Source organism: Corvus kubaryi, unplaced genomic scaffold, assembly GCF_017639235.1.
Source record: "Corvus kubaryi isolate FWS band 111438036 unplaced genomic scaffold, C.kubaryi_AGA036_p1.0 37270, whole genome shotgun sequence".
Lineage (NCBI taxonomy): Eukaryota > Metazoa > Chordata > Aves > Passeriformes > Corvidae > Corvus > Corvus kubaryi.
Window position 1 is genome coordinate 719,953 of NW_024581083.1, and position 25,043 is coordinate 744,995.

Here is a 25,043-nt window from a genome sequence, read left to right on the forward strand (position 1 = left end):
CCTATTTCTCACAAATCCTGACTGCTCTGGCCTTAAAACATCTTGACGCAGTGCTGAAACCGGCCTTGGCACAGCAGCCAGCCCCCGAATAAGCGCGAGTTGCCGTGGCTTGGCGTGGGCTTTGCAGCGAGCAGACGCTGGCTGGGAGAGCAGCACGGCTCAGGGAGCACCGACGTGCTCATCAGAAATAATCAGGCATTGATCCTGATCAAAAAGAGGAATACCAGGGTTCCTCCAGGCTAAATGGCCCTTGCTGCCTGCAGCCATGGGGTGCTGGGTGTTGCGTTCTCTGCTGGGGCTGAAGGAGCTGGGCATGGAAGAGATCTCCTCCTTCATGCGAGCACAGCTGGCACACCCCAAGCAGTCATCCACCCTGCGGGGTGCAGGGGGGCACCTGAGACCACAAACCAAGACAGCTTCTCCATGGAGGCAGCAGGCAGGTTGCCAGGTCTGGTGGTGCTCCGGTCCCCAGGGCAGGAGGGCCTCAGGCAGTTTCTGTGCAGAAGCCACCCTGTGACGGCTGCAGCGCCATCCCCAGCCTCCTGCAGAGCCGCAGCAAGGCGGCCAGCCAGGGCCCTCAGCCAGCTGGAGCCGCAGGTTTGCCTTGCAGGGGACACAGCTCATCCCAGGGTGGGCTGGCGGGATGCAGGAATGGGTGTCAGCTTCCACCTATGGAGTCCCTTCCAAGGATGCTGCTGGGTAAACATCATCCAGCTCAGGCATGGGGAGATCTCAGCATGTGGTGGTAGGTCAGGAATTCTGGAATTCCCAGAGGTGAAGTGATGTGGATGTCAAGCCTTTATCATGGATAAAGGATCTCCCATGGTTCCTCTTCCCTGAGAAAAGCCTCTTTCATTCTTGCTCTGGTGCAGAGACAACACAGCCTCCCACAGACCTTGTGGGACCCTCCTCCCCGTCCCACACTTCGGCATGGGAAGTTCATGGGGAAGAAGCCAACAGAGAGCTCATTCCCAGTGGAGAATGCGCAAAGAGACGAGGCATCCTTCGCTTGAATTCGAAAACTCCACAGCCTTTTGGAAGAACTTCAGCCAAGGCTGGAAATCGGCCTGGACAGCTGCCATGATATGGGACACAGGGAAGGTCACCTGGCCAGCTGCAGGGAGCAGAACTTGGGAGGCTTCTTTAGATTAATGGTCCCAACTGAGCTGTCCCAGCAGCCCTAGGCTCCAGCCGGAGCCAAGGCAGGTGTGTGACAGTGAGCATCCCCCACAGCTGCCCATGCCTGGGGACCCCTGGGAGACCTGCATCGATCCCATCCGGCTGCTGTGGGGCTGCCAAAACCCCAGCTCAGCCCAGGACACGCTGGGGAGCACCCACCGATGGCCCAGCCATGCCGGAGACGCTGGATGGCTCTAACACCTGGCACCGGGGCTGGCTTGTCCCCACAGCCCCCTGGGCTGTGATGTGTCCCTACCAAGGAAACCCGAGCAGATCCCACCATCCCAACCTCCCCTTGGAGCGGTGAGTGTGAACTGGGTCCCCTCCCAGCAACCAGGATTCGGTGCTCATGGAGGTTCCCACCCCACCACCAAGGTCCTCACAGCCGCCCCTGCCAAGCCCCCGTCCCCTCGCTGTCCTGGCCAGCCTGGCAGTGGGAGCAGGCTGGCGGCCGGCAGGTCACGCCTGGCCGGCGGCACTCGCGGCGAACCCGCCATCCGGCTCAGCTGAAGCACATTTTGTTCGGCGCTTCCTGCATCCTGCCCCATCCCCACGCCGGGGGGGCAGGTCAGCCCGGGGTCAGCCTGCTAATTGCAGCCCGGGGGACGGCGGGACGGAGCGGCCACCAGCCCACCGTGCCAGGCTGAGAGCCAGCACAGGGGACGCGGGATGGTGGCACCCTGCGGCCGAGGCCGGCACCCCGCGATGTGCTGGGGTAGCCCTGCGACAGGACAGGATGTGTCTCTGGGACCACTGTGGATGCTCCATCTCCTACTGCAGCTCACCCCAGAATCCATCCTCTCCAAGCCAGGCCGCTCCACAGGGAAAACACCACCGGCATCGCCGCTGGACCAGCCCCACACCAGGGTCTGGCCTCACCTGACATCGCTTGCCGGCACCTTCCCACGCCACCAAGGGCAAGCAGGGATGGGGACACGGCTGTGGCCCCTGTGACAGCACGCCCTAGCGCCACAGGCAGGTTTGATTGCCCTTCTGCTAACTCTGTTTAATGAGGATGTTAATTAAGAGAGACTCGAGGCCAGCCCTCGTGGTAGCGCCCAGGGTTGTCCCTCAGTGCCGTGCTGAGCTCGTTATCATCATCCCATGCGCCCTGTGTCACCTGGCTGCCAGCGGGCACCCTGGGGACAGCAGCCCTGGGTGCCACTTCCCCAGCAGCAGCTGTGGGGACAGCCCAGCACAGGGGCTGTGCCTGACGGAGGGTGAGCGTGGAGGAGCGGATGGGTTCACCCTCGGGGGATGCCTGAGGTCCTGCTCGTTAGGCAAGGCTCCGGGCCAGCACAGGGCCATCCTCCCACACACACACACCTGGGAGGCAGGGATGCAGCCCCGCGCGGAGGTGAGCTGGAAGTGGAGTGGAGGGCACCCAGCACCCCATATCCTGCCTCCCCACCACCCCCTCCCACTCACAGGCAGGGTTTGAATCCCACATCCGATTCTTTTCTCCCAAACCTGTTTTCCCGCATGGGGAAGCCCCTGCTCTCTTTGTTCCGTGCTAATGTCTGTGTCCTCCCTGGCAGCTCCACACGCCTGCTGTCACTCTCCTCCTCTGTCTCCCCTGCTAACGCCCATGGTCCCTGCCAGTGCGTGGCACAGCGGGCTTTGCTGTGCCATGATGGCATTTCCCGTGCCAGCCCTGTTGTGGGTGACACAGCCAGACCAGGGTGACATTCCCAGCAGTCCCCAGCCCCAGCTGTGGGTGGGATGAAGCAGCACCCCCCTTGCAGCTCCCCAGGGGATCAGGGCTGGGGAGGGGGCTCTGTGTGCTGCTCCCCAGGATACTCTCCCAGCATGGGGTAGGGGTTGGCTCCCTCTGGGTGCCAGGACTGTGCCTTCACACAGCCCCAACCCTTAGCCACAGCTGTAAAGAAACCAGCCAGGCTCCTTTTTCCCAGCACACCCCCACCACATTCCTGCTAAGTGATTTCGGCTGTTTGAGCAACATGGATTGGGAACCGGCTCCCAGCAGCCCCTTGCCAGTGCCCGGTCGGAGCAGAGCCAGGCATGCCACGGACCAGAGCCCTGCTGGGGCACAACCAGGGTCTGTCTGTCCCTGCAGGCCTTGAGCTGTGTCCCTCGCCACACTGGCCCAGCTCCACCACTGTCACCATGTGCTGCAGCCGTTCCCACACACAGCCCTGGGTTCAGGCACTGGTGTGACCGGGGTGCCTGGGTCTGGACTCCAAACCACCCGGAGCTGCAGGGGCGCCCGGGGGAAAGCTGCTGGAGAGGGCATTTGGGGCAGCTTTCCCCAGGGATGCTCTGCTCCATCCCAGCAGGTCACTGCCGGGCACGGAGAGCCCACGCACCGCCGTCACCCCCTCCTCCGGGTGCACATCTGGCCAACAGATGCTGGCCCAAATGCTGGCTGGAGCTGGGGACAAAGGCTCTCGCTACCTCCTCCCAGCAAGGCAGAGCCAGCACTGCCGGGTCCAGCTAGATCCACCTCTTGCCAGGCTGGGATGACCTGGAGAACCTCCAGGGGACTGGTAGGATGTTCCCAGCCCATGTGCCTGGCACGATTCCCAGCACAGCACCCCAAGCACTGGCAGCAACCTGATGGCTTGTCCATGGCTGAGCCCATCCAACATCCCCTCCATCCCATCCTGCTGATCCAGTACCAACATGAGGCCAGGCTGGAAAGCCATCCAGAAGCCACTCACCTTTGGGAGCTCATTTTAGACTTGTCCCAACAACACGAGCCTCACCGCAGTTCTCCGTGGCACGTTCATATTATGTCACCAAAACAAATGGTGTTGGCACTGCTGGGTAAAACTCCAGGCAGGTCAAGCCGGGAAATATCCCCGGGAGGAGCCGAGGCTGGCTCAGCCCAGTCAATGCCAGGATTAACCATGGGGATTTAGCAGCCAGGGCGACTCCAGCTCAGCTCATCACACGGTCCCACCACGCTCCAGCATCATCACTGGCGAGATCCCCCACAGCCGGCAGGACCACGGCACGTGGGCCACCACTGCTGCTGGGGGGCCTAGAGGGCTGGACAGAGGGGTGGGAGAGAAATAACCAAGCTGGAAATCATGACACAAAACATGCATTCATTTTATTCACAAAAACAGCCTGGATCGCTAAAACATTACAAACAGCATTTCAATTTAATGATGGAGAGAGAGCTGGAGAGACGGGGGGTGAACAGAAGAGAAATATCACTTTGCGTAACTGCTTCAGCACAGGTCCTGCAATATTTGTTTTATTTTGATTTTAACTTCTGTAAGTTTACAAAAGTTACTTCTAGGAGTAAACCGTTGCAATTAGGAGGATTTTCTGTACGCAGCGTTTCTTGTTCTATATTAATAAACTAACAACGACTTTTTTTTTGCCTTTTTTTTACTCTTTTTTTTTCCTTTTTTTGAATTCCGCCAGTTGTGTAGCAATTGTTTTCTTCCACCTTTTATACCGACCCTCTTGTGGGTTAAACTTCCAGAGGTGAATGGCGAGGAGAAGGGATACTACATCGCTTTAAACATATTCTCATTTATAAACATGAAGTTGAGGCATTCTAGAAACTATCCACTCTATTGTATGATGGGAAAGAATCAAATAAAAAGTATAAATGAGGGTGCAATTAAACAACTGTGCTAAATTACAGTAGTGCTTATTAGTAACTAGATTTTAAAAGGTTACTGTAAATTTACATTCCCTACACAAGTACTGCATCTTTCACACATAAACAACATCAACACCAAAACACAGAAAGAAACTGATTGTCCATACTCTGTCTATTAAGTCTTGGTACTTTACAGATCCATTGTTTTTTTCTTTTAATTATTTTTTGTTTTTTATTTGAAAAGCAGTTAAATGTCTGACTAGGACTCGAAGATGTTAAAACGAACGCAAAAAAAAAAAAAAGAAGAAAAAAATTATAAAAACAGGAATGAGATTTGCGAGAAAATATTTTTGGTTCTAAAGAGACACAGGTGCATCCATTCATTTCAGCCAAAAATCCCTTGCCTGAGACAACACAAGCAAGCAGTGACATTGCACTTGGATGACAGAGCTTTGGGATTCCCGTTCCTACTGGAACCATCTGAACGCGGCTCCTGTAGGAAGCATCACCTTCTGGAAAGGAAGAGAGACAGGGAGGGGGACAGAAGAAGAAGGGACAAGGCATTAGGTCGGGTCCAGCACAGGCGTGCAGCACCAGGGCTGGGCACCCACCCCTCGCCCCCACCCTGGCACCCCGCTCCCCAGCCTTGGGATGGATTCAGCCCAGGCTCAGCACCCTTGGATGCAGCTGTACATCCCAAGACTTCCACAATGCCAGCAGGAGGAAGACCGGGGTCCCCCTGCTGCCAGGCCCCCTCCCTGGTCGGGCACCAGCACAGCAGCGCTCGGCCATTGTTCCCACATCCCTGTGTCCTCATGTCCCCATGTCCCCATGTCCTCATGTCCCCATGTCCCCGTGCTGCAGCTGGCACAATGGCACAGCCCCCAACTTCCCCTCTGTCCAGCGGTGAGCACAATGGCTGGGCAGTGGGCAGTGGGCATGGCCTGGCACAGCCTGGCACAGCCCCCTCACTGCCAGTTCCCACAGCCCCTGCCATGGACGGACAGACGGACACCCAGAGGACAGGAGCCCAGCCACCACATGGGTTTAGGAGCGCATTTGGATGGAGACTGGGGCAGGGAACGAGCTGGACAGGCTTGGGGACACCAGAGCAGGAGCTGCTCAGGACATGGGAAACATCACCCCCAGCCTCAAGGAACAATCTTGACCCCAACAGAGCAACCCTGGGCACCACCAGGTACCTCTCAGTGCTTCACAGGGAAGAGGCTCAACCCCATGGCCAACAACAGGCCCAACAATGGACAAGATCTCTTTGAAGCCACCTCCAGGAAAGATGGTGTGGGGCCATGCCCCCCAGTAGCACTGTGGTCCTCTGGAAGGAGAACCAGGGGCATTTCCCAGCTGGGTGAGGTGGAAAGCCTGTGCAATATTCATGAGAACACGGGTGGAGCATGCAAGGACCACAACATCTGTCAGTGCCAACAGCCCCCAAGCAAGGCTGAGCTGTGCCAGCCAGACACACGATCACCACAGGATCACCACACAATCACCTCAGAGGACCCTTCAGGTCCCACATCTCCAAACAAGCAGGGGACACCAATGGGAAAGAGGCCACAGGCTGCAGTGACAGGCGTGGGCCAGCAGACTGGCTGCCATGGGGCAAGGGGGAGCACAGTACTGAGCCCTTGTGCAGGCCTGGGACACCTCATGGAGCATCCTCAGAGTCAAACCAGACACATTCCAGTCCCTCACTCCATGGCGGGACTCAGCCACATCTCATTGGGTCCTTCTCTTGGATCAAGACACCTACCAAGCCTCAATGAAAAACCAGGGCAGCATCACCCCCATCCCCACAGGAGGATGTTCCCTGCCACAGGCAGAACCCAAACACGGGGCTTGGGCAAGGGGGGAGGGGCGAAAGGCCAGAATCAGCAAGAGCTGGTGGTGCCCACCAGGCTGCTGGCAGATCCCACCTGCTCCTGCTCGCAGCCCATGGTGGAGAGCAAATTGAGCTGGGGCTGTCACAAGCTGCAAGCATCACCCCTTCCCCAAGGCATCTATGACACGTAACCAGGCATCTGGGAAGGCACAAGTGCCTGTGCCCAGCAATGCACAGGCCTGGGGCACACCACACTGACCACTGGATCCCACTCAAGGCACTGAATGCAGAACAAGTAGGGCAGAGCAAGGTGGACTCTCCAGCAAGGGCCACCTACCCAGATCCATCATCCCAAGGGAGAACGAGGGGAGAGCAGGCTCCTCATGGGTTTGGAAGGAGATGTCTGACAAATACTTCTGCTCCTTTAGTATTCAAGGAAGATGGACAGCCAGCTCTAACGTGGATGCCCAGGAGAGATCCCCCTCATCCCCACAATCACAGACTCACAGAATGGTTTAGAGAAGACCTTAAAGATCATCCAGTTCCACCCACTGCCACGGGCAGGGACATCTTCCACTATCCCAAGTTGCTCCAAGCCCCATCCAACCTGGCCTTGGACACTTCCAGGGATGGGGCAGCCACAGCTTCTCTGGGCACCCTGTGCCAGGGCCTCACCACCCTCATCATAAACACTTCTACCTTATGTCCAACCTAAATCTATCCTCTTTCAGTTTAAATCTCTCACCCCTTGCTCTCCATGGCGAGAGTCTCTCTGTGAGGCTGATGTGAGGGTGACAGTGACCCTCACTGGCACTATCTGGGGCACCAAGGCTCTTCAGTACAGCTTCTCTGGATAAAGAACAGCTCTGATGAATCAAACCCCAACTAGTCATGGCCTTCATGTGACCTACAGCTCTGCAGACAAGCCCAGGGTGACCTGTGCAGGGCTGGCCAGCAGCCCCCACGGCATCAGCCGGGGTTGCTGGGGCTGGCAGAGCCCAGAGGAGCCTGGTCAGTGCAGGGACGTGCTGCTGCCTGCTCCCAACACCCAACCTCACCAGTCTTGGAGCCCCAGGCAGCCCCACCACAGCGGGACACCAGCGGCAACCGGTTCTTCAGGCTCTGTAGATGTGCAGATAAAGCTTAACGGCAGCTCAGGGATTTAGCCCATTTTTTATGCTGCCATAAAGGTTTAATTCTATTTTTTTTTTACTGCTTGATTTTAGATCAACATTTAATCACAGCTGCGGCCCCTGTCAGGGCTCTCCGAGGACGTTCCTCTGGATGCACAGGGGTGGCAGGACAGCCACTGTCCTTCTCCCAGGCAATGGCACTGCCCCCCACAGACAGGGACGATGCTTCACAAAGCCCTGTGAATGTTTCAGCCCCATATGAAGGGCCACTGCATGGCCCCTTCTGGGCCAGTATCAAGTACAGCAGTGTGATGGCACCCCAGCAGGACCAGCAGTCCATGGAACTCTGCATCCTGGCCCTCTGCAGACAGGTCTCCAGCACAGCATAGGTGCTGGTGCTTGCCCTACAGACGGCCCAATGTCTGGCCAAGGCTGGTTGACACAGGGTTAGGTTTAACAACCCAGCTTTGACCCAGGTGACCTGGGACATCAGTCAGGGTCACGGTGTCCCTGTCCCAGCCACAATCTTGTAAAACCCTACCAAGGTCAATACAGGGGGCAAGAGGATGGTCTGAGAGAGGGAAGGGTCTGTCATGAAAAGGGGATGGCGATGCCCTGGAGTGACCCACACCTGCCCAGGCGTCCATCCCACCAGCACATGGCCTCTCTCTTGGGCCTCAGCACACCTATGGTCATGCCCAGGGGGGATGGGGACTCATCTCTGGTGGGGCCCAACTCTACCAGATGCAGAACCCTATTTCAGAGGCCCCAGTTTCCCAGCCAGTCATGAGATGGAGAAACCCATCACAGGAGTGACCATTCCATGGGCTCCTCGTGCTATTTATCACCCCCAGACCCAGCGCTGGGAGAAGGGAGCAACTCCTCCGGCTGCTGCGAGCTCCGAATCTATTGACCCGCTTTAGGACTCTTTGGAAGAAATGAACTTTTTTTTTCCCTTTCTCCCTTTTTCCAGATCACTGACTCAGCAAATTAGAACAAGAATATAATTTAGCAATACAGCGGTTTTTGAAAGACACAGTCCCCCTCTCCTCATCCCCACCGCCCAAATAGATTTTTTTTCCCCTTCAGTATTCATTCAGAGCTGATGCTAATTGAAAAACGTAGAATGTAGCTAAGGGAGCGGCAGGCTTTGGTTGCACTGGGACCACCAGAGGATGGGCAAAGCTCTCGTGGCAGGATGCACCATCCAGCTGATGTCCAGGTGACTTTTTAGCCTCCGCTGTCTCTCCATGGGGATGTGCTCACCAGAAGGAGGAAGCACACTGGCATGGCTGACAGTGGGATCAGCTCATGGAAGAATCACACCTGGCTTCAGCACAACACGTGGGCGTGCAGAAGAGGGAGGCTCTGCCAGACCAGAGTGTCCATGGGACACCCCTGCCCTGCTGGCACCCAGCCCCACCCACACCACGCCACCAGCAGCTGCCCACGGCCCCTAATGAGTTTCAGGCCCACACAACCCAAGTCACCAGACTTTCCCTGTAGTCCCCACATGAATGTCACACCTCCCCAGTGGATTTGATAAGGTGGCAGCCCAACCCAGTGGCTCTCCTCCAAAGCCAAGGACATTCACAAGCAGGCCATGGAGGGCAGTGACAGCCTGAGCACCATCCAGAGGCTCACACCAGGGCACCTGGGCATCCCTAGCAGGAGCAGGGGTGCTCCTGGCTCTGTTGGGTACTGAAACAGGAGCACTGCCAGTGGGGACTGCAGCACTGCTGCCATGGGAAGTCCGGCTGCTGCCTTATGGACTCATCCTGACCACCCCAGAGGGATGCTGGCCCAGGGACACCCGGCACAGCCACTCCACTGGGGATGCTGCACTCCACTGCAGCAGTTTGCTCCCAAAACCAGGGACCGCTGTGCTCCTGCTCAGAGCAGCGTGAGCTGAGGGGCTGGGCTTTGGCTGCACTGTGGTCATGGGTTTCATCATCACCAATTACCCCAAGCTCTGCCGCAAAAAGTCGTCCCCCTCCTCTGGGGTTAGATGCTGCTCCCCAGCTCAGGGAGCTGCCACCCGCTGAGGACAGGGGATGCTGTCACCAAAACCCCAGCAGAGCCCCACTGCTGCTTGTGTTTGCAAAGGGGACAGTGAAGTCCAGCATGCCCAGGGACCCCAGGGTGAGACCCCAGACCTCCTCCCCACACCAATCAACCCCAATACATAGCGGGGGGTGGGGACTGGGGGCACTGGGCAGAGCACACATCTCAGGGTGAGAGCTGTTAATGGAAAAGGGAAAAATAAAAAAAAGTAAGAAGTACCAGGTGTTTTATTATCTAGGGCAAGATCCAAACCCAGGAGCGCAGCCCGAGGAGGGGTTAGGGTGCCTGAGAGGGGCCGGTTACCTCCAGTGCTGCAGAAGGCTTCTTTTTGAGTTCTTCACATTTTCGGAATTTGCAAATCTGGTGGCCAGTTTTGCGATTCCTACAACTGCTGCACTGCTCGCAGTTTATCCGTCTTCGGCAGGGCGGGCACATGCCGCATCTTTTCCGTTTCTTTTTTCCCGAATTGATGGCAGATGCCAACTCATTCTGCATGGGATACTCTGCCAAGCCAGCCATATGGAGCGCGCTCTCTGCCAGAAACACGCCGGCAGGGGTCATAATGAAAAGGCCTGGGTTGATGGGAAAAGCCCCCAGGTAAGGAAAATCAGAGGGGCCGTTCATTGTCTCTGCAGCTGAGACTGCCTCCATGTCAGAGATACCAGTCCCGTGCTCGCTCGTTAGAGGAAGATGCTCCTGTACCACTCTTTTGAGCATTTCTGTCGACTGAGCAAACTGTTGGAGGGCGGTCTGTCCTTCTGAGGAGAGCTCCGACATCCGGTCTAATTTGCTCAGCATACTAGAGATGTTTTTGTGCTTTGAGGTAGAATGACTTTTATCCACAGTCGCATCGTTGCCATTAGCTAAGGGGTTGCCTTTCTCTGAATGTTCGCTTACCGAGCTGCTGCTACCAAAGGTGGAATAGTGGGAGAGTGGACGGGACTTCTTAAGACTTTTGTTCAAAGGTTCACTTATTATTCCACTTTTGTTCCTCCTCTCGGAGTTGACGGGGGGTTGAGAGTCATCTTGGTTATTTTTTTCCGTCTCTGGCTTGTTCCCAGTGTCTTGATGGGAGCCCGAATTTGACATGGTGCCCCGAGCACAACAACAAAACCAGCCCCAAAATTTAAGAAAAAAAAAAAAAAGACGAAAAACCAAAAAAAGACCAACCCCAAAAACCCACCCCCAATGCCAAAGCAAAAGACCCCCCAAAGCCGTTCTGGTAGCACCGGCCCGCCAGCCACCGGGGACGCTCAGACGGGACCGCGCATCAACGGGGCGTCTCCTCCCGCGCCGGCTGCGGAGGACTCAGGGTGCTCTCAGTGCACAGACATACTCTGCGGCTCTGGGACACACCACGCGGCTCTGGAAGGAGAAAAGAAAAGAGAGTTAGTGCTGGCAAGAGGCAACGGGCTTTTCAAAGTGGCTCTTCCTCCCCCTGCCATGAAAATCTCAGCGCCGCAAACAAAGGAACTCCAGGGAACGGACCTCAGTGGAGATCCGTTCCGCTGCTCTCTAAAAGGGTCGCCATCCAGACAGAAGTGGGGGGTCACAGGGGAAGTCCTGGCCTGGTAGCAATGGCACTCTGATGCTTAAAGACTCTCTGTGCCCAGCTCTCCTCCCTCAGAGACAGCAGCCCCGGGGAAGTCACGGGGCTCATCTCCCGCTCCGCTCCAGCGGCGTATGGCCCCATGCCGGATGGGACGGCAGGCACCAGCGGGATGCTCCCGGGCTCATGCAAGGGGTGCCTGGTTCCCACCCTTGTCGCCCAGGCCAAGTGTCATGGAGGCAACACCCCAACTCCCACAATCCCAAGGATGCTGCTCACCCAGCTCAGGCTAGGCTGTGCCCTTCCTCCTCCTCCTCCTCCTCCTCCTCTTTCTCCTCTTGGACCATTGTCCCTGAGCCAGCAGTGGGCAGGGGAAGGAAGCCACATGGAGAGTGGCAGTGTCCACCTTCAAGTCCCACAGGGATCCACAGCATCCTTCTCCAAACCCTACCAACAGCTGCAGTGTTCACCCCAAATCCCATAGGGAGCTGCAGCATCCAAGTCTGAGCCACTTCCAGCATCCACTTCCAAATCCCATGGGCAGCCATGGTGTTCACCTCCAAATCCCTGTAAGAGCGGCAACATCCATTTCCAAATCCCATGGGCAGCCATGGTATCCACCTCCTAACCCCACCAAGGGCTGCAGTGTCCATCTTCAAACCAAACAGGGAGCTGCAGCATCCACTTCCAAGCCTCATCACGAGCTTGCAGTGCCCACGTTCAACCCCACAGGGAGCCACAGCATCCACCTCCAAGCCCCAGTGCTGACCTCCTGCCATGCCCAGCATGCCCAGCACACATGCCCAGCTGCTCCAGCAGAGCCATGGGCTCAGCAGTGACAGCAAGAGCCTTCCTGGAGTGGATGCTATGCTGCTGTCCCTGGGGCAACTCTGGGGCAGCTGGGCCCAGTGTGGCTGCAAACACTTGTTGTTGTGAAATTCCTCCTCCTCCTCCCTCCCGAGCACGAGCACGCACGCACACAGGCACCGCCAAGTAATCAGGCTTTAGAGGAGAAAAGCTGCAGGGCTTAGTGGAGCAGGAACCTACGTCCCCACCCCGGCGGCAGCTGGGGGAGGGTGGCACTGGGAGGAGGCCCCTTGCCCACCCCATCCCTCCATCCTGGCTATCCCAGCACACTCCTCTCCAGAGCCCAGACAGGGATGTGGCCATGTGTGGAGAGCTCTGCTGAGACCCTCCCTCCTGTGCAGGGGTGATGCAGCAAAGCAAGGGGCATCCCTGCACCCCCATACTGACTCCTGCTCATCCATCACCCTTCGGATCCCCTTCTGCAGCGCAACCCCAGGAACCCCACAACAACAGCCCAGGAGGACCCTTTCCCACGGACAGAGCCTGGGCATCGCCGTTAAAATACTGATGGGGGCAAGGTCCTTGTGCCAACTACCGTGGTACCGGCTGCGGAAGCAGCCCCGGTGTCTCACTCCGGTGCCAGAGCCGGCTCGCCCACGGAGAAACCCCCCCGCCCTGGCGCTGAAAACCGCTTGCTTCAGCTGCTGCGGGATTTAAGATGCAGCGCAGATCAATGCAGGGCTTGGGCTCCAGCCGGGAGCTCGCCAGGCCACGTGGGGAGGGAGGGCTGCGGCGGCAGGACGGGCTGCCCTTCCCCAGCATCCCGCTCCACGCCAGTCGGGGGGATGCTGGGCGGCGGTGAGGTGGGGTGCACCCCAACGGGGTGACGGGGTGCTGGGAGGATGGGCGAGCTGCTGCCATGCAGCTGAATCACCCGTCCCCTCTGCCAGGGAAGTGGGGGACCTGTCCCTGGAGACCTTAGGACGGGTCACACCTTAGTGCCGACAGCAACGGGCGCTGGGGCCGGAGCGGGGAGCGCGGCAGGAAAAGCACCGGACGGGAGGATGTGAGATAAAGCGCCCGGTGGTGTTATCTCACGCCTGCCCGCGGCCGCCTTTCCTGCGGCCCTGCGCCTCTTCCGCCCGCCCCGCGCCATGCGGGGAGCCAAGCGCCCGGCCAGACCGGCCCGGGATTTGCCACCCTGCCCGCTCGCCCTGTGCCATCGGCGCCACCGTGCCGCGGGGCTGCCGGGGAGGTACGGGTGCTCTCCAGCCACGACTGCTGGAGATGCTCTGCATCGCCCTGGCGAAGACCTGGGTCCTGCCCGCATGGGTCTCCCCACAGCCCCCACAGTGGGGTCCGTGTGCCAAAGTGGGGAGGACACCAGCTGAAGCCGCGCTGTGGTCACCATTTCCACCAGTTCCCATCTTGTTCTGCAGCCAGACATACCGGCCGGCCTCCCTGGCTGGTCCCACCACGCCACGCGGATCGGGTGCCAGCAGCTCGGAGCCCCCGCTCACAGCCCCCTCCCACCGGGGCGATGGCTGCACAGCCTGGCACAGCCCGCCCGAGCACCCGCGGCTGCGGGACAGGGCCACCCCAGCCCACCCGAGGCAGCTCCCCGCACCCACAGAGACGCCGGGCACGGTGCCGTGGCCGCGCTCAGCCCCAGCGGCGCAAGGCAGTGCCCGCTGTTGGCACGGGGTGCGGCGCCGAGCCGTGCCGAGCCGTGCCGAGCCGTGCCAGCGGCGCCACCGCACAATCCCGCCATTGTCCCGGCCGCCGCTTTGCCTCCGCCAGCTCCCCCCATCTGCAGCCACCCGGCGCTGCCCTCCAGCCCCCGGGGCCACCGCGCCAGCAGGCGCCGGACACCGCGGCCGTGCCAGCTGGGACGGGTCTGTCCCCACGCTGTCCTCGCCAGGGACCCCAGACCGGGCTGCTGGGGGTGCCTGGCTAGTTCGCACTAAAGGGGGGATCCCCGCCCTGACACCGTGGAACCACCCAGCACAGCAGATACCGCTGCTCCTCGCCAGCCGCTGCCCGGCCCCGCCGTTAATTGCAGCGGGGGGAGGAATTAATGATCTTAATCCCTTCTTTATGATTGACCCGCGTAAAGACAGCGAGGCTCCCCCCCGTCCCGTTTCTGCCCCTTTTCCGGCCCCCATCTCTTGGGGAAGGCGCCGGGCAGCGTCATCTGGGTCCCTGTCAGAAGGTGCTTAGTCCCAGCCACGGCATTAAGGGGCACGTGATGGGCTCCCTCGCCCGGGTCTTTGCACGGGGCAGCTTAACAGCCTGGAGGGATGCCAGGGTTCAAGGGGACACCACCAAGGTCGGGAGGCCCCGACCCACACCCAGGAGTTCCCAACTCTTTGCTGTTCCTCCCCTGCAACCAACCCCCTGCCAGGTCCAGGGTCCGAAAGCCAGGGGGTCCCAGGGTGAGGGATGGCACCCGTGGAACATGTTGCTCAGAGAAACTGTGGCTGCCCCATCCCTGGAAATGTTCAAGGCCAGGTTGGAGGGTTACCCAGTTACTCCGGGCTTTGGAGTAACCTGGTCTAGTGGAACATGTCCCTGCCCATGGCTGGGGGTGGAATGAGATGATCTTTAAGGACCCTTCGAACCCAAACTGTCCTGTGATTCTATGATTTCCATAGGTCACCCCAAAGACCTGCCTCCCAGCAGCCTGGAATGCTCAGATGGGTCAAGGCAACTGCGCTCTCCCATGGTCCTGGGGGAAAAAATGGGATACTCCTCTGCCTGGGTCTTCCCCCAGCTCTCAGCACCACACCACCCCTCACACCCTTCACTCTGCCCCAGGGCTCCCTGCACCCCAGCACACAGGGGACTGCTCTGCAATAGTCCTGACAATGCCAAAATAAATAAAGGTTGCAAAAGGATCATCTCTGGTGGTCCAGAAAACCCCTGCCAGCTGATGGACTGAGAGTCCCCCCAGTTGCAGGCACCATTCACTGTCAGAGGGGAGCAGGAGAGGAGCCTCGCTTCTCCTAAAAAAAATGACAAGCTGGCTCCCCTGTGTTTTCGCTGCATGGCTGGAAAGCCATCAGCTCCCGCCGACCTAAAAAGTCTCCTCTTCAAGAAAGAACTTCTGCTTTCCTTTAATTTTAAATAAATCACCCTTGTCCCAGAAAAGCCGCCGGTTGGTCAGCCGTGCACAGACACAGCGTAAAGGGAGAAGAAAGCAGCAAAGCTGAAGCCGAGCTGCTCCCGGGCTCCGGAAACAAAAGGAGAAAATCAAAATTCGCCTTTTTTCTAATCCCTGGGCGCTGGGTGGGCACTGGGGGCGGTGGCTTTGTCCTCTCGCAGCAGACGGAGGACGAGGCCGGAAGGGACCCCGGCGTCTTTTCAGCCTGGAGAAAGGCTGCAATTGTCCCCTCCGCCGCGTTTGTGTCCCCACTTCCTCCCCCTCGCCGCGTGGCCGCCCGCCCAGCATGGCCCCCACCTCCTCCCCACCACCATCATTCCCTGGTGTTGGATGGACAGACAGACGGATGGACGGACTCGGCCGTGCCATGGGCACCACCAGCATGTGCCCCTCTCAAAGGCATCCCAGGAAAGATGTAGGTCAAGGGAGGCTGCAACCGGAGGCACCTTCCCCTTGCAGCTCCAAAGAGGGGCTGGAGGCGATCCCTGTGCTCCTCAGCTGCCCTGGCCAATGGTGGACAGGACCTTGAGATGGCCAGGAGCACGGAACCATGGGTGGTTGGAGTGATGCGTGGGGAGACAAGACACCTTGGAGGCATCCTGGTGTCCGAAACAACACATCCTGGGATGAGACACCCAGTGGGTAGAACAGGACCACGGCCCTGCAGCACTGTCACAAGCCAGAGGGTCCAGCAGCAACCCAGGTCAAAGGCTCAGGAGAACAAGCCCCACCAGAACAAAGTTCACAGCAGCTCTGACCCCAGCACCACAACAGCTGACTCAGTACCAGGTGCCCATTTCCACAGCACAGTCGAACCTGCTGTTCCCTCCACCAGGTGACACAGGTCAGCTGAAACAGGCGGTGATGTCTCATCACAGCCTCACCAGCCAGATGTCCAGCAGCAGGTGAACCAAGAGAGAAATCAATCCATGATCTCCCAAGGCTGATTATCCCTACAGGACACCCATCCATGGTGCCTGATAACCAGGTGCCTAAGGCAAAGACAAGCCTGTTATTTGCAAGCCATCACCTCTGTCAACCCAACAGCCCCCAAGCTCTGCTCTCTGCATTCATCCTCCCAAAAACTGGTCCAGCCAGAAGATCCACTCCTGGATGTACCATGGAAGTTACCATCACCCACCACCTTTTCTCCAGATATCAAGAGAGGACACCCAGGCCTAGGGGGAGGTTTGGACAGTGCTGTGAATGCTCAGGCTCACCCTGGGCAGGTTAAAGAGCCAGAGATATGACGGGTTGAGGTATGACAGGTTGCCAGATGGGCAACTCACACGGACATAGTTCATCTCTCGTGCTCCAGAACATCCTTTGAAGGGCCAGTCGTGGCAGCCACTCTGCTTGTCTCTGCTGCCGAGGTGGCACTGGGGGATGTTAAGAAGCCAACTCCTGAATTAAAAAGGCTATGGAAGATTAAATCCAGCATCTGGAGTTTGCCCTGGAAGCAGATGGCGAATCATCATGGTGCACAGAGTGCCTTTCACCCGTCTCCTCTTTGCAGACAGCCACTCGGCCCCGGTGATGCCCCCCAGGAGCAACTCTGGACACACACAGAGGGCGGGCCAGGATGTGTCCTGCCAGGCACATCCTCAGGGACAGCGTGGTGAGGCCATGCCACATCCTGCTGAGCAGGCAGGGGGTGACGCCACCTCCCCAGGTGGGCTCCCTATGCCAGGGATCCAGCGAGGGTGTATTTTTTCCCCACTGGTGGTGGGTTTTTCCATGTAACCCCATGGCTGCTGCAGGCTTCCCGATCTGCTGGCACAGCCACACCCTGATGCCTGACTCAGGCGACACCCCAGAGCCTGCTGCCAATGTGCCCTGGACTTCCAAGGAGGTTATCATGGTGGAGAGGACAAGGAAGTGCCCAGGGATACCACTGCCTCCGTGCACATCCTTGAACCTCACCCTGTGGCCCTGGCACAGCTGGAGCCACCACCGCAGGGACCGACCTGCGCCCGGGGCTGGCCCAGCTGGGAAATGTGGCTGCGTCCTGCCTCCGCGGGGTGGTGGTTACGGATTAAGGAGTCTTAAATGTCAGACGACCAGGCGCTCCCTGGAAATCCACTTATCTCCGCTGCCACTCGGAGCGGCCAGAGCCGGGCGGTTATGGAGATAACGCGATTTGAAGCGTCCACCCGAGCATTGCAGGGCTGCGGGTGCCCTGCGGACAACGCCAGGCACCTCCTCCCCTCCTCCGCTCGTCCAGCTGCTGCCCAGAGAGCCGGGTGACTACCACGCTGCTCAGCCCGGGGGCTGCACCCACCTGCATGGTCCCCCCCTTCCCCAATTCCGGGGGATGAGGGAGGCTTGGCAGCCTGGGTGCTCATACATCCCCCCCTGTGCCAAAGCTGCACCAATTCGCTGCCCAAATCCTAAAACGACTGTAACTAAAACCTACCAGATTGAGCCTGGGGAAGAGCCCCCCCCGCCTCTCCCCCCTCTCCAAATGGGATTGAACAGATCTGCTCTCGCACGAGCCCAGCTCGCAGCCAAGCAGCATCTGACATTCACGCGCCGTGGCACGGCTCTGCCGCTCGCCCACTCCCACCGGCTTGGCATCGCCCCGGAGATGCGCCATCAATCCCAGCCCAGCAGAACCCCTCCTGTCCTCTGCAAAACTCCCCCAGACCTTCCTGGAGGGACTCCAGCTCTTTGGTCCAGCTGGCTCCCCGTGTTCTTGTCCACCAAGTGAGGTCCCCAAGGTGATTCAGGGCTGTGAGGTTCAGGGGGCCAGGCAGAATGACCCCAGGGCATCGGGGACAGGTGGGCAGGGGCAGGCGCTGCCCGGTGGCAGATGCCAACAACAACGGGCATCCCGGCAGGACCCCCAAAGAGCTGGGGGGCTGAGGATGGCTTTGCCCTGGGGAGACCCACACAGGCCAAGCTAAGACATGTGAATCGCTCCGTTAACAGATGGGGCGATTACAGCATCAGTTACTCGGGGTCTGACTGACAACCAGGTCATGGAGACACCCATCAGCATGGGCTGAGTGAAGGGAAGTTAATTAAAAATAAGAGGAAAAGTTGTGGGCACAGTCGCATGGGAATACTGGATGGCAGAGAGCCCCAAAGCCATCAGTGCCACCTTCAGTGGTGTTCCAATCTATATGTGCCATCTCCAAGTGTCACCTCCAATTGTGCCTAAATCCATTAGTGCCACCACCAAGTGTCACCTCCAGCAGTGCCCAAATCCATCAGTGGCATCTCCAAAACCAGCTCCAGACTGGAGAGGCCCCCTTGTGCTCCCAGCTCCCAGCTCTCTCAAAACCTCAAAACCTCCACATCCCACCAGGCAGCTCCATGGTGGCAGAGCACAAACCGAGAGGCTGCTCCAGATCCCAGGAAAGCTGGCACTGGGACGGGCCGGTGCACCCATGCCAGCCCCGTGTCACTGTCACTACTTGAGAGCGCCAGGGCCAGCTCAGTGCATTTGAGTTTGGCCATTAATGGGTGGTGGGGACCTCATGGTGCTCAGTGATGAGATCCCAAGTGCCCACAATCCCTGCTCCTGAAGGCAACCGCTTTGGAAGAACCACTTTTCCCAGCAGGAAGGGGACGGCCCTGTCGGAAAGCCGCCGGCCTTGTCGGAAAGCGGGTCCGCAGACGGCAGCTATTGACAGATGTCTAAGAGGACGGCGAATAATCCCGTCTTCCTCTGGGAGGATTCGGGTCGCCCTCGCCCTCACCGGGGGTTTATCCATTGTCTGGATCTGCCGGCGGTTGTTATTTTTGGTCAGCACCGCGTTTTGCTTGGCCTCGCTGGCAGGAGGGAAATAGGACGAAGAGGAGAACGGGGAGGAAGGCTGCTTGGCCAGGGCTCGGTGGGGGGGAAGACCAGCTCAGCTTTGGGAGGGGACAGTGAGGCACCCCACAGCCCTCAGGGAGTCCGAGTTGGTCTCCTCCCAGCCTCACAGCCTTGCTGAGCACAGCCAAAACTCACCACAGTGATGGGGCTGGCACCATCCCATCCCCACTGGTGCCCACGGGAGTTGCTTCCAGTAAGCCCAGGGGGCCAGAGAGGCTTGAGAGGTTTTGGGGTACAGGTTTTGGGGGGCAGGAAGCAGTCAGGGTTCTCTCTGACACCAAAAACAAGTGCAGGGGAGCTCTGTGAGGGATGCAGACCCACATGTGTCTCAGGTCCATGCAGATGAGCCAAAAAAAGCTAGGGAGCTTCAGGAAGACAGATCCCCAACCTGCCCGGACCCCCCAGGCTATGGACACCCATCCCTCACACCTCACCCCCAGCACTGCAACATCCCAACAGCCGGCCAGCCCTGCTGGCAGATCCTGTCCCCCCTCGTGGCTTGGGCCCACCAGCACCACAGGGTGCAGCTCAGCCAGCCCCTGGGATCCGCACCTGGATCACTACAGAGGCCCTGGCACAGGGTGCCCAGAGAAGCTGTGGCTGCCCCTGGATCCCTGGAAGTGTCCAAGGCCAGGCTGGATGGGGCTTGGAGCAACCTGGGGTAGTGGAAGGTGCCCCTGCCCATGGCAGGGGGTTGGACTGGCTGATCTTTAAGGTCCCTTCCAACCCAACCATCCCCTGGTTCTTTGATTCTATCCTTCTGAGCCAGGTACAAGGGGAGGCACGGGCAGAGCTGGGGTAAGAGCACCCAAGAGGATGTTCCTAGGGAGAAGACACACAGAAATGCCCCAAGACTTTGCTTCTCCCCATCTCCCCAGCAGTGATGCAGGGAGTATCCCCCCAAGGCAGGGCTTGCCATCCTTCTCCATGTCTTTCCACCATCTCCCAGTTGCCTGCAGAGCAGGAAGACGGTACAAAGATGCCTCCCCGCTCCGTGGGATCTTGCTCCTACAAGAGATGGAAGGCATGAGCACAAAACTGCCTCTCCCTAGTTTTCCCCACGCTCAGCACCGCTTGTCATTCAAGCAAACCCCGTGGCCTTTAAGCTGCCAAGGTACCAGAGCTGCTCTGGAATTGGAGTTCGCTCGGCTCCTGCCCTGGAGCAAGGAATCTGAAACGCTGCCACTGGAAACGAAACAGAGCATCCGTCATTTTACTTGCCAGAAATATATCCAGCCCCCAAAAAAAGAAATACTGCCTGCAAAAGAGCCAGCAACAAAACCCTCGATTCCACCGGTGAAGCAGAGCCCGGCATCAGGCATTTCCACTGGAATCCTGATTCTCTGCCCAATTCAAAATCACCCAAAATAAAACAAGCAGCAGGGTCGGGTTATGGCCAGAGGGGCCAGAAGAAGGGCGCCAGGTCATAATCAGGATGGCTGGTGGGGACCAGAAGTTCTCACCTAGGATGCTACAAGGAAAATCCATGGGTTTGGAAGGGGAAGAGGCAGGTGGCAGAGGCAGGGCTGGAGGGGATGAAAGGTCCAAAGGAGCACAGCAAAGCCCAGGCAGCCGCGCTGCGGGGATGTCCAGGGGAACCCACCCTGCCCGCAGCATCCTGCCCGCAATCCTCCCAGGCAGGGAGGGAGGTCATCACCCCCAGCCATTCCCGGTCGCATCCCCAGGAAAAGCAGCAGCTCGTTCCCAGCCAGCCCAGCCCCCAGCCCAGGCACGCCAACCCAAATATCTGCGAGAGGCGCTCCCCTCCCTGGGAACGGCGACTCGCCGCAGAGTTCACATGCCCCAGCAATGCCTGATTAAACTCCCAAACTCCAAGGGAATACCCCTGAGGCTGTCTGAAGATAAGCTAGGAGCTAGGCTGCTCTCAGGAAATGCAGGAACTGGGAAAGAGCAATCCCTTTTTTTTTTTCCTTTTAGATCCAGAATAACACAGAGCAAACCCTGGTGCTCTCTAGCTCAGACACAAACACTTGCCTGAGCTCGCTCCTGTGCACCCTGCAAGCTTCCCACTCCCTGAGACATCACCGGTGGCTGAGCCCTGCTGCAAGCCAGGTCCTGCTGGAGGCACTGGGGACGGAACCAGAGAGCCCAGGACAACTCCAGGCAGCACCGGCGAGCAGGCCAGAAGGTGCTGAGCAAGAGGACAGTGCTGGAGCCCTGGCAGAGGGGAGGGTGCTGCCCAGGCCATTGGGAGCCAGAGGATGGGGACACTTGCTGCCAACACCTCCAGGACCGGGATGCTTGGCAGGTGCCTCCACCATTTTGGTTCGCCCTAGGGGACACCTCAGGCGCTGGTTTCACTGGTCCTCGGGTCACCTGCACCCCTCACTGTCTTTTCCCCCTCCTTGGGCTTTTCCACGTTGGATGGTCATATCACTAGACCCAGATCTCCCAAGCCATCCGCACACTCAAGGGCAAGGGCAGTCAAGGAAACTACATTAATGCAACACCCAAACAAGCGGGCAAATTGGAGCATCCTGGCATCAAGAGGAAGATGATACTCCTCCCTTCTGCACCTGCTGGATCCCAGGGAGCAACGAGCATCTCATCCTGCAGGAGAGCAGAGCCACAGGGAGGGTTTGTACCACATCCTGGGGACCAGGGAACCCCAGGGGTGCCCCGTTCTGGCTGATGGTGGGGACACTGCAACACTGGCATCAGCAGTGACCAAATGTCCTCAGACACAAGGTCTGCCTTCAACAAGGACCACGGCTGGGGTGTCCTGCACCCAACACACAGCGTGCTCTCAGGTGAGCAAACACACCCGAGGCCGGAGGGCACACAGGGACTGACCCAAGCCAAGCTCTCCTTCAGAGATTCCTCTTGGGTATCTTTCTTGGTTCTTAACGCTTCTTCAAGAATCAGCCTGAAATGGAAGGCATCTTCCTTCCCTTTCATGGCAGTAGAGGATAGAAAAACAGCGCTCCTGGGCAACCTGATGGCAGGAGTTATTAGGAAAACTGTTCCTGGAAAACTGTTCCCAGAAACCTGTCGGGCCTGTGATGGGGTGGCAGGGCAGGGAGGTGTTGTACCACGGCCCAGCTTCTTTGATGACTGGATACCAGTCTGGCTGCAGAAAGCACTGGGACTGCTGTGGAACACTCAGATTGTCCCTGGGGGTCCTGCACAGCCATGAGACCCCACTGTGGACTTTCCGTACATGAAGGGGGCGTAGAAGAACGGTGGATAGAGACTTCTCACCATGGTCTGCTGTAACAGGACATGGCACGAGGGTTTTAAACTGACAGAGGGCAGGGGTAGATAAGGTATGAGGGGGAAATTCCCTGTGAGGGTGGCACAGGGTGTCCAGAGAAGCTGTGGCTGCCCCATCCCTGGAAGTGTTCAAGGCCAGGTTGGACAGGGCTTGGAGCATCCTGGTCTGGTGGAAGGTGTCCCTACCCATGGCAAGGGGTGGAACAAGATAGTCTTTAATTAGTCTTTTCCAACTCAAAGTATTTTCTGATTCTATGGCAATTTTTAAAAAGCACAAGTGAGGTGGGGGAAGCTGGCAGATCTTAAAGAACCAACCCCAGGACAGCTGGAAAGCAGAGCTGAAGTCCTGGGAAGGAGGAAGGGCTCACCATCACCACCACCAGCCACAGCACGGGTCAGGATGGGAGGGACCCTCAGCTGAAAGAGCCGCAGGACTCACAGTAAGAAACAGAGAGGTTCACTCTATGATTGTAAGGAGAGCAACCACGGAAAAACCCATGTACAAGCTGTCACAACACTGAGGAAGATAGGGAAGGGCCACAAGACTGAGCCTGGGGAAGCTGAAGCATGAAGGAAACACTGCTTGGTGGGAGCTGGAAAGAACTTATCGCACTGGAGATGTGCTCTGAGGGGACTGATAGCAGGGTGTGAGCATCTGTCTGGGCTCACTGCTCCTTCCTGGCCCCAAGCTCTGAGGGGCTACACTCAAACTGGAGCTAGATGTCAATGCTTCCTTCCCTCACTTCCCAGGTGGCAAGCTGGAATGACAAGGGGCAAGTTGGATGTAGTTGATGCCTGACATGTGGTGGCCCATCCCTTCTCCAGCAAGCCCGGGGTGGGTTCAGGAGTCCCAGCCTGCCCTCAGGACCTGCCTGCCAGATTGGTGACCCCCCTTGCAAGAGAACCATCTTCCCTCACCAGGGAAGGGTTTGACCCCATCAGGGTTTTCATCTCTTCTGAAAGCCAATATCCATATCCCCATTTCTGGATGGGTCTTCCCACAGGCCTGGCAAGCTCCAGGCAGGGAAGGGAAGTTCCAGAGCACAGAGCTCCCAACCCAATGGGTTCCCACTGCCTGCTCTCAGCTTCCATGACGGACATCCTCCTCCACTTGCTGCTTCCCCAGCCTCCTCCGTCCCATCCCTCCTCCCTCTTCCCCATGCCAGAGGGTCCTACACCTTGCCCTCAGTGGCGTGATCCATGGAGGATAAGCCCGAGCAAGGCTGGGGGATGAGCAGGGGCTGTGGGATGAGCTGGGTCAGGGAGTGCCCACAGGATCCATCCCTCAACAAGCTGGAGTACCAGTGGGTATGGACTTGTAGGTAGTGGATTCAACAAAAAGAAACCCATCCTTGGGTCTGGAATGAGCCGCTGGAATTTTAGGGACTGTCCACAACATCTCCCTCAGTGTTCTGACAAAGCTGTTTTCATCCCATGAGCTTCACAAAGACCTCTCTGAGGGGGGGAAGGGGGTTTCCTACTATCATAGCTCCTGGCACTTTTGACATACGGTACATCTAGGTTAAGGGTAGAAAAATTCCCAAGCAATTCCTGACCAGGTTCCCCTCAACCAGTGTGGCTTCCCCATCCTCATCCCAGATGGACCTACCTGTACTTTTCTCCTGCACACCATGATGCTGAACGACAGCACCCAGAGGGGGAACATCCTCCTCTGAGGATTTTTCAGACAAAAAATGTACTTTTTCACCCTGATGATGCATTTGAACAATGCAACAAAGCCAAATCCTGGTGCCAGGGCTGCAGCCCTCCGTATCCCAAGGGAAGCCGCCGGCACCCACGCTGGGGATTCAGGATGGGTGTCTCCAGACGATGGCCACGGGCATCCTCGTGTCCCCACAGCAGCACTCCCGCTTCAGCTCAAGGGGTTTAAGCTGAAGCAGTGCAAGTCCCTGCTGCAGCCCCCCGAGGTGTAAGGCTCCCTGAGCTCTTAATGGGCTTATGGAGCTGCTGGGACCAGAGCAGCTCCCCCAGCACAGCGCCTGGGGGGACTTACAGGCATCCCCGGCTGGCAGCCCCCCGCGGCACCGCCCGCCGTCCCTGGCACAGCGGGGGCCGCCCGCCAGCCCCGTCCCAGACGGCGCCAAGTGCTCAGCCTGCTCTCTCCCCACCCCAAATCCCACACGCCTCCTCCTGCTCGCCTCGAGGACAAAGGTGGACGTGTGTGTCCCCCAACCCTACAGCATATCCAATCCCCCCAGGCCATGCCACCAGCCTGGCACCCACACCTCCCTGCCTGCACCTGCAACCTGTGCCCCACAGCTGCACCCCACTCTGGTCCCTCCTTCGGTGCTCACCCATCATCACTGTGCACCCCCACATCTCACCCTACCCCGCACCCCACATCTCACCCCACATCATCACCCAGGGCCGCGCTGAGCAGCAGGAGCAGGGGGGGCCTGTCACTGGGGCAGGAGCAGCTGCAGATCCCCCCCACTCTGGGAGTTCAGACCCCCTCAAATTCAGGCTGAGGGTGAGAGGAGCATGTACTACTCAGCCCAGTAAGGCTGGAGGGGCCAGTACACCATCCCACGCCATCCCTGGGAAATCCTGTTTTTCCGGGCTCGGATCAAGCACAGTGGACTGGAAACAACGGCCAGCAGGAGCGGGGCCATCCAGGGAAAATCCTACTGGAAAGCAGTAAAACCCTATT

General features: G+C 58.4%; 1 protein-coding gene across 2 annotated transcripts; it reads right to left on the reverse strand.

Moving 5' to 3' along the window:
* Nucleotides 1-4,230: 4,230 nt before the first annotated feature.
* CXXC5 (CXXC finger protein 5) lies at nucleotides 4,231-18,631 on the reverse strand. 2 transcript variants are annotated; one of them, XM_042025355.1, is made up of 3 exons: nucleotides 18,610-18,631; nucleotides 10,100-11,161; nucleotides 4,231-5,268 (listed from the first exon to the last, which is right to left on the reverse strand). In XM_042025355.1, exons 2-3 carry the CDS (start codon nucleotides 10,883-10,885, stop codon nucleotides 5,227-5,229), a joined length of 828 nt encoding a protein of 275 aa, XP_041881289.1. In that variant the 5' UTR covers nucleotides 10,886-11,161; nucleotides 18,610-18,631; the 3' UTR covers nucleotides 4,231-5,226. The 2 variants fall into 2 exon arrangements, with proteins under 2 accessions (XP_041881289.1, XP_041881288.1); XM_042025354.1 differs by lacking the exon at nucleotides 18,610-18,631 and having other exon boundaries at nucleotides 4,231-5,271.
* Nucleotides 18,632-25,043: the final 6,412 nt, after the last annotated feature.